The sequence below is a fragment of the Melanaphis sacchari genome, unplaced genomic scaffold (genome assembly GCF_002803265.2).
Source record: "Melanaphis sacchari strain LSU unplaced genomic scaffold, SCAv2.0 Contig1156_pilon_pilon, whole genome shotgun sequence".
Classification (NCBI taxonomy): Eukaryota; Metazoa; Arthropoda; class Insecta; order Hemiptera; family Aphididae; genus Melanaphis; species Melanaphis sacchari.
The window spans coordinates 1-9,318 of NW_020270448.1; the positions used below are offsets into that span (position 1 = coordinate 1).

At 31.7% G+C, this 9,318-nt stretch overlaps 2 protein-coding genes across 2 annotated transcripts; one reads left to right on the forward strand and one right to left on the reverse strand.

Moving 5' to 3' along the window:
- Positions 1-1,161: 1,161 nt before the first annotated feature.
- On the forward strand, positions 1,162-3,777 carry LOC112603934 (protein ANTAGONIST OF LIKE HETEROCHROMATIN PROTEIN 1-like). Its single transcript, XM_025352760.1, has 3 exons — positions 1,162-1,394; positions 1,467-1,618; positions 2,968-3,777. Exons 1-3 carry the CDS (start codon positions 1,184-1,186, stop codon positions 3,775-3,777), a joined length of 1,173 nt encoding a protein of 390 aa, XP_025208545.1. The 5' UTR covers positions 1,162-1,183.
- A 630-nt stretch (positions 3,778-4,407) lies between these two features.
- LOC112603935 lies at positions 4,408-4,878 on the reverse strand. Its single transcript, XM_025352761.1, has one exon. The coding sequence runs from the start codon at positions 4,876-4,878 to the stop codon at positions 4,408-4,410; it is 471 nt and encodes a 156-aa protein (XP_025208546.1).
- Between the last annotated feature and the right edge of the window lie 4,440 nt (positions 4,879-9,318).

Consider the following 9,318-nt stretch of genomic DNA (forward strand, 5'->3'; position numbering starts at 1 on the left):
ATTACGTATTGCTAAACTTTTACACCAATTAAAAGAAAAGCATTAATACAGATTAATAAAATATATTAACTTACTAAATTCAAAATGCCACTGTCATTATATGTACATACTGATTTATTGTTTAGAACAAAAATATTTAAGGAATGCAAAGTAGAAATTGCAAATTAAGTAAAGATTACAGATTGCAGACAAGTTACGTGTCTTACAAAATAAATAATTATAATTATATAATTATATTAATATTATTATTATTCATGGATTAAACAAAAAGTTAAAAATTATGCTCATTAATTATGCTTACATTTACATACCTAATCATTATATGTAGTGAAATATATAATAATATTAATAAATCGTAGATACTAAGTTTTAGAAATGGCTACATAAGAACAAATTTGAAGAAAAATGTAAGTCACCAGTGTTTTTATTAGATAATATACAATTAAAACAATTAATCGTAATATTATTTCAAATTTAATTTGTTAACAAGTTAAATTACACGAATTTATATAATTACATTCCATACATTTTCGTGCTTTAACTGTACTAAAATATTGTTTTCTTTGTTTTTAATAAAAAGATATACAATAAAATACGAATTGGTCAAACATATTATAATATACCACTAGCCCGTAATCCGTATCGTGTACGTCATAGTCCGTTTTTCCCAGCGCCACACCCACCAAATCATTCAAAATAAAAGTAAATATAAATTAGGGTAATCTGACGTCATGATGACGATAAAACCAGTTAGGTGAACATCGATCGGTACCTAACAATAGCAAAAATAAATAATATTGCCCGTATCACGGGTCGTTGTAGACCCAACGCAGAGTGGCACAGTGTTGAGTAAATGATTTTGTAAATCATTCATCATTCGAAATAAAATTAAAATAGTAATGTCGAAGTCGGACTCGGGAGACGTCGATATCATGACGAGCGACGATAAAACCAGTTATACCGCACCGCGCTCCACCATAGTTACGGCGGCTGTTATAAAATACAAATTTATTAAGGCCCCCATACACGTCAAACAAATTTGCGCAACCTCTGTTTTTGTGCAAATACGATGTTTGTACAAATTTCGAACACACACGTTCCAATGGCTTGTGCCAACTTCAGTTCAATTTTTGATGTCGTCAAAATATATTCAGTATAAAATATTCTACAAAAATATATTAATATGTCTGACACCGATGATACTTGTGCTGCGGTAGTGATTGCTTGTTTGACGGAAAAGAAAAAAGTAAAGCGGAAAAGAAAACATAGGGTGTGGATGAAAGTATGGCTAAAGAAGAGGGATCAATTTAGCCATGATCGCTTAGTAGCAGAACTTAAAATAAGTTCAGCCGTTGATTATAAAAATTATCTACGAATGGATGCAGATACGTTTGGTGAGCTATTGGAAAAGATAAGACCTTTAATTGAAAAACAATGTACATATATGAGGGACCCAATTACGGCAGAACAAAGACTATTGTCTACTTTGAGATACCTTGTAAGCGGCGACTCCTTTGAAGAGCTGAAATTCCAGACTGCCATCGCAGCTCAAACTCTTGGAAAAATAATTGTTGAGACCTGCGAAGCTTTGATTCACGTTTTAAAAGGTTATATAAAGGTAAATATTATGTAATTATTATTGATATTTATTGTTTTAACTGTTATGAAATTATTACATGTATAGTATAATTATATTATTACTTGTTAATTATTAATTTATAATAATAATTATAAATATATTATACAAGATTAAATATTCATTGATACTGGTTATCGTTGAGAAGATCATTAATTGTATATCCATCTAGTGTGGATGGTTGAGGTGTGACTGGAACTGTTGAATTTTGCAATGTATGTGGTTGTTGTTGTGGACTAGGTGTATATGATTGTAAGTATGGAGAGGGTGGTCCAGAATAATGTGAAGACAATGAAGATGGGCTATAATAGTATGGATGCTGAATGTGACCTGTTAAATGTGTAGTGATTGGTACAGGTGAATGATTAATGGTAATAGAGTTTCTGTGGAGATTGCCCAGTCGTCCTTCATAAATAATGTCGTCAATGAATTTTTTTGCGTATAATTGCTGGTCTGCTTTCATTTTGTCAAATTCTATGCCCCACGCCTTTGCCAGGACTTGTGAATCGGAGGTGGGTTTTTGGAGACGTTGACAAGCCATATCCAATAATTTAGACCTTTTACTTTCTTCGTCTGTGGGTGCCTTTCTTTTGAGTGTAAATTTTTTATTCGGTGTACTCTGTGGTATTGTTTGAAATAAAAAGCTATCTTCCACAACCTTAAAACAATATAATATAATATCAAAGGGCTTAAATTCAAATTTGAACTTTATTTAACTTATAAATAGGGCTGCTCGGATTTATATGTAAATACAAATTTTTTTATTTTATTTTTAGCTTTTATTTATATTTTATAATTTTTAATACCTTTTTTTTTTTAAAAAACTTTACTATTTAAAATATAATTTGTTTCATTAAAAACTCAGATGGTATATAAACAGTAGTGTACGCAGGATTTTAGTTCGGTTAGGGTTTTACATAAGTAAATAATTTAAATAATAATAATCAATTTAAATAATTTGCTTAATAGTTTTTATATAATTAGTTATAACAAATTATAATGAATAATAATTTAATAATTTAATTTATGACTATTAAAAATTACCAACAATTTATCGACTCTGTGTATTGAAATGGTGGTAAATAAGATTTTTTTAAATAAAAAAATTTCAGGGGGGGTCAGAACCCTAGAACCCTACCCTTGCGTACGCCACTGTATATAAATCTTATATTATATAATTAAATATTAATATATAAATCATATTAGTAAAATACATTTTTTGATTTTTTTAGCACATATTTATGTACATATTTTGGTTTCATAAATACATATAATTCCCAGCCCTACTTATAATAATATAATATAATAATTATAATATTTTGTAATTGAAGATACCAACAAATGAAAATGATTGGAAGGATATTGCAAAAGAATTTGAGAAAAGGTGGAACTTTCCACATTGCATTGGCGCGATTGATGGTAAACACATTACCATCCGAAAACCACCAGGAACAGGCTCTTATTATTTCAATTACAAACAATCATTTAGCATTGTCTTAATGGCAATTGTGAATGCTAATTACGAATTTATAATGGTAGATGTTGGAGCCAATGGAAGAGTCTCCGACGCAGGAGTGTTTTCTAATACCCAGTTCTGTAAGCGACTTGTAAAAAACGAACTATATATTCCTCAGCCTGATAATTTACCTAACAGTGCAATAAAACAGCCATATGTTTTGGTAGGAGATGATGCATTTCCTCTTATGGACAACTTAATGAAACCATTTAGTAGAAAAAAACTGACCACAGAACAAGCTATATTCAATTATAGGTTATCTCGTGCTAGACGTATTGTGGAAAATGCATTCGGAATATTATCATCCCGGTTCCGTATATTGTTAAAAGAAATTAATTTGTGCCCAGAAAAAGCCTCTCTGATTGTTCTAGCATGCACTCATTTACACAATTATTTACGAATGAAAAAAGTCGAGTCATACTACCAAGGAGGTTTTGATGTTGAAAATACAATTACAGGAGAGATGGTAAACGCAGACTGGAAATCAGATCGATTGTTACTTCCTCTACAACAACTTTCAGGGCGAAATACCACTGTATCGGCAAAAGAAATACGCCTAAATTTCTCACACTTTTTCAATAGTGAACAAGGAGCTGTACCATGGCAGAACGAGAGCATAAAGTAGCTATTTATATATATCATTGTTCTATGTTTTAAATTGTTGTATAGGGCTCCACCCGTTAATATAAATATTAATAGGTTTTGTGTAATAATTCATTTTTTTTTTATTATTATTATTTCTCTATTTATCAATTTGTTACACGATTTTTAAATGTTTTTTAATTCCCTATAAACAATAAACGGTTAAACCAAAATACAAAAAAAAAAAATGCTTTGTTTTTTTTATCCTATATAAAATTCAAATTATAATCATTTTACTTGATGTATTAATACGTCAAAATATACAACACAGAGCGACCAACGACCATTTACGACAGTATAATATATGTTTATTATATAAATTATAAGTAAATATTATAATATATTATTGTTATTTATAGATTATTGATTATTATACATGAATTAATATATTATGCTATAACTAGTACCCTATATAATAGTTTATACCAGCATTTATTTATATTCAACAGAATTTTACGATACTAATTTGAAACTTAGCAACAAAATATCTATTATAATTCTATTTTAATAATATTATTAGTACAGTCACGTACTATTTATTTAATCTATTCTAATCATTTGTTATTATAATCACTAAAAATAGACCATTGTCACTTTAAGGAAAATATAAGTACTAAAAATAGTCACAGACCGAGGCCATCGACAGTGGAGTACAATATGATATTATGCTTACCGCTTCATCGTTGTTTTCCTCGACTACATCGACAATTTCATCAATACTGTCTAATGTGGAAGTTCCTTGCAATTGAGTCTCTTGGTCTCTTAAAAAATCGATTTCATAGTAATACCACAAACTCGGTTCATAAATATCATCAGCCCCTGCACCTGATTTTTGACTGGACTTAACTTTCTTCAATTCTCTACGGTATGATGTACGAAGAGAATTTATTTTGGCACGCACTAAGTCCCTATTCGCTTTCGGATCAATTTCTTTCATTTTCTCGACCAGTTTTTCGTACGCCGCATCTTTCTTGATTCTATTTTTATAGACTTCACTTTTAACTTTCCACAATTCAGGAAACGTTTGATAAAGGGCGATAAATTCAAGCCAAAATGTCTTATTGTCATCAATTTTAGTCGCCATAGTTATAAAACTAAATTTTATATTTAGTGAATTCTATAATAAAAATAAAATATAATAATAATATAAAAACAAGTTATACAGGCATAAGTAAATCAGTAAATGTATTATAATTATAATATATTAATTATTATTACTAGTAAAGTAAGTATAATAATTAATAATTACCTATTTCATACGTTTTTCCAATCGTCTGGAGGTTTTTGACAGCCTATGCTTGTCAAACACTGCCATACACGTACAACAGATAGTCAATCGTGAAGCGTTTGCGCAACAAATTTCGAACTCGACCAATTTTTTTCAAACGGTTGCGCAACTACTCAAACCACGCCATACACGCTCAAAATGTTTGCACAAACACAGAGGTTGCGCAAATTTGTTTGACGTGTATGGGGGCCTTTAGTATTGTTGGTTCTTATCGCCATCTACCGAGGGTTTTATTGTACGCCACCGAAAAACCGGCCAGTGAGCAATCTATAGTATGTATAATCAATGGTAGTACGTACAAAAATCGAAGTAACCATTAAAATTTAAAATAGGAACTACTTATTACTTAATAACAATATTATTATATTAATAACAATGGCTAAAAGCACACTGACTGGATAGTGGATACGTGTACAACTTAGCCACCACGGGAACGCGGGCCGCCGCCTCCACCGCCACTTCAACCCACCCGACAATCGAAAAACCGGCTCGCCGCATGACCTAGACCTTTAATCGCAAGTCGCAACTGCGCGTGTATGGTATTATTATTATCATCGTCGTCGTCGTCGTCGTCGAAACCGCATCAGCCGTCACCGTCCAACATTATAATTTATAATACGTAATATTATTATTATTATGTGATATTATGTATATGACGTACTGATACGCTTCACACCGCCGCCCCGACGACCGTATGAAATCATCTCGGACGATCATTCCGTTTTTATCTAAATATTTATCTCATTAATATTATTGTTGAGTATTCTTTGTTTAATAACCCAACCAAAAATACTGTCGCTTAATGACACAACCCATAGTCGTTTACAAAATACAGCTATGACAATCCGCGGCTGCGCACAACGACATGTCCGTGTTTGCGTTCGTACGGCCGCCTGTTCGCTTTTTTTTTTTCCTCACTACCCTGCGTAAAGAAATTTAACTTAAAAAAAAAAAAAAGTTGAAAATGTTTAATAGAACCAAAGTAATTGCAATTGTCAGTTCATCGTGAAACACTGTATAAATTATTATAAAATGTTCATTTTATCGTCTGTCGATATTAAACAGAGCTTGCGCTAATGGGTAGTTCTAAATTAAAATGGGCAATTATAAAAACCAATTTGGTCAGTATCAAAAATCGAGAATTTTCTGTATTATTGGCATATTATGTAATATTGTTTAATTTAATTATAATATGTATTTTATTTAATACTAGCACCGGTGAAACTCGCTGTATGTGAATACCCTAGGTAGCTGAAAATCGTTTGAAGTTAATTTCCTAGGTCGGAGACAGGACTTTGGAATACCGCAGTTAGAAAAGTCTAGTAGGCGAAACCAGTGATAACGACGTTTGAGACGTTGGTACCTCTGATTTGGTGGCTCAACACTTTGGCGGTGTCGTTTTAAATTTAAACGCGTAAGTAATAATAAAAGTATATATAAAAGTCCAATTCGAGCGTCTAGTGGTCGATCATTTCATTAAATTCACAGGTATCACGCACCTTGTCCCGTAGCTTGCCCTGTGCTTTTGTGTATGGAGAAAATAAATAAATACATTCGGAAAACGGCAATTGAGTGTCTAGGTATCAGTCATCTCCAAGGTTGTTTGGGCAATTGGATGCATTTCCCGTAGCTTGCCCGGTACTTTTCTCATATCTAAAATAAATAAACTCCGAAAACGGTAATTGAGGGTCTAGCTATCAGTCATCATCTGGTATATATTATATATTTTAACGCCAAAATTGGTCTGCAGTCCGGTACGTAAAAAAGTTTAAGTCAGTAAAAATTCAGATAAACGCATTTAAACCTGCCAGACAGGCAATCCGACCGCGTCGGATCGCGGACAATGTTGCCCTAAAGGGGAAATTGTACATGTATTAAGTATACAACGGGATAAATGCATTATAGGAAAGAAAAAAGCATACCAAACGTTAGAAAGGTGTAGATATACACACGTAATTTTGCAATTATCATTGCTGTATATATGTATACATTTCTAATATGTAGTGAATAATATGTGTTCACAAAATTCACCTCGAGTCCAAATTGTTATTGTCATTATTTTCGTAATCACAGTACCTAACTACATTAATATTTATTCAGACTTTTGAGTATCAAAAAACAATGATATTAGATTTCTATCAATCACATTAATATATTATTGTTTATGTTAAAAAAAAAATAAATAAAAATAAAAACAAAATTATATTGTATTGTAATTATATGTATATGTCTGACCGTCGTTACCTTCCGCCGCCAACGGTCGTTATTGTTATCGGCCGTCGAATTTACTGTTATTAGGTTTTTTTTTCGATTTTCCGGACTTTAAAGACCTTTTCGGTCGTGTTATCGATTCTGTCGCGAAGAGCATGTTTTTTTCGTTCCGTCCATGTGCGCTTTTGCGCGGATTCGGTCCTCAGCCGTAGCCGTAGCGGTCTCACGGAGGCAGCCGCCCGCCGATAGACATAGCCTGTTTTTCACCAGTTTTTTTATCTACGCGAGTGGGTTTTGCCTTTTTTGTTTCCGCGCGTTTGTTAATCGTGTAGAACGCGTCTGGTTAACCTAAGCATTATTTAAGGACATTGATAATATGGGTTGAATATATCAGGTTGATTAATATTTAAATAAAAGGTACCTCTTTTAATATCATTGTTTTATTTTATTTTATTTTTATGTATTAATATTAAAATAGTTTATGGGTACTAATATTAAATACAAATTGTTATTTAACTATTAATAGGCTAAAAAATCTTTCACAAATGATAATTTAATTTTCCATCACTATTTTATTCTTAAATTATTATTTTTATATTATAATCATACATAATAACATAATAAATAATATATGTATAATATATTTTTGATTATTAATTGTATTTCAAAAATGACATATTCTAGGATAAAGATTTTTTCAATGGTGAAATTTACCAAGAGAAAGTAATTTGTGCAAACATGATTCTAGATGAGCAAAGTGTTGGTACACCTAAATTAAGTAACATATTTCAAATAAATAATATGCTAGATTCGGATTGAGGATTAAGTTCTGTGATAGGCACACCTGAATAAAACCATATTACTGAAGAATTGTACAGTAATAATATAGAAGATATCAGTGCAATTAGAAAGAAAAAAGAAACCTTGGATTAGAGTATACTACAAATAAAGGGAAACAAATCTTGGCTCAAACATCAGATCCTCTTCCTAACTGTAGAAATAACTGCAAAGCAAATGTTGATGATGATTTACATACATAGTTATTTAATTTATATTGATCTATGAATGATTATAATAGACGTTGTTGCGGCCTGAAATGCCACAATATTCTTTTTATTATTATCTTTATTATTTTTATTATTATTATTATTATATATATTGCCGCCACCGACCGATCCACACACATACACATAAATATATTTTTCTTTATAAATTTTATTTTTATATTTAATTGTGTTATCTGTGAATTATATAATACTAGCACCGGTGAAACTCGCTGTAAGTGAATACCTCAGGTAGCTGAAAATCGTTTGAAGTGAATTTCCTAGGTCGGAGACAGGACTTTGGAATACCGCAGTTAGAAAAGTCTAGTATGCGAAACCAGTGATAACGACGTTTGAGACGTTCGTTGGTACCTCTGATTTGGTGCTTCTACACTTTGGCGGTGTCGTTATAAATGCGTAAATAATAATAAAAGTATATAAAAGTCCAATTCGATCGTCTAGTGGTTGATCATTTCAAAAAATTCACAGGTGTAATACATCTTGTCCCGTAACTCGCCCTGTGATTTTGTGTATGAAAAATGAATAAATATATTCCGAAAATGGCAATTGAGTGTCTAGTTATCAGTTAACGTCCAGTGAACATCGATTCCTGACCGGGCAATCCGCCTACGGCGAATTGTCATACCTCCTGACGTCGAAGGCATTGTGCTGTTCAGTACGCAAAAAAGTTTAAGTGGAATCGAGCGCTCGATTTTTCAAGCGATCGCCATTGAAAATCCAGTTAAACGCGTTTAATCCTCCCTAGTAGGCGATCCCACTGCGTCGGATCGCGGACAATGTGGGCGTAAAGGGGAGATTTTAAACGTATTAATGAAAATACATGTCAAACATTAGCGAGTTGGAGATCAAAAAACTATACATAATATTTAATATTTTTTTTTATATTTTATAGATAGTTAGGTATCGAAAAGAAATATTATGCACTTTCTGTGACAACAAAATATTTAAAAAAAAAAAAAAA

Excerpts from the sequence above, each read along its gene's own strand:
- LOC112603934 (XM_025352760.1), top strand. The coding sequence starts at position 1,184 with ATGTCTGACACCGATGATACTTGTGCTGCGGTAGTGATTGCTTGTTTG. Across the intron at positions 1,395-1,466 it reads AATGGATGCAGATACGTTTG|AACAAAGACTATTGTCTACT; the intron begins GTGAGCTATTGG and ends CAATTACGGCAG. Across the intron at positions 1,619-2,967 it reads TTTTAAAAGGTTATATAAAG|ATACCAACAAATGAAAATGA; the intron begins GTAAATATTATG and ends TTGTAATTGAAG.
- LOC112603935 (XM_025352761.1), bottom strand. The coding sequence starts at position 4,878 with ATGGCGACTAAAATTGATGACAATAAGACATTTTGGCTTGAATTTATC.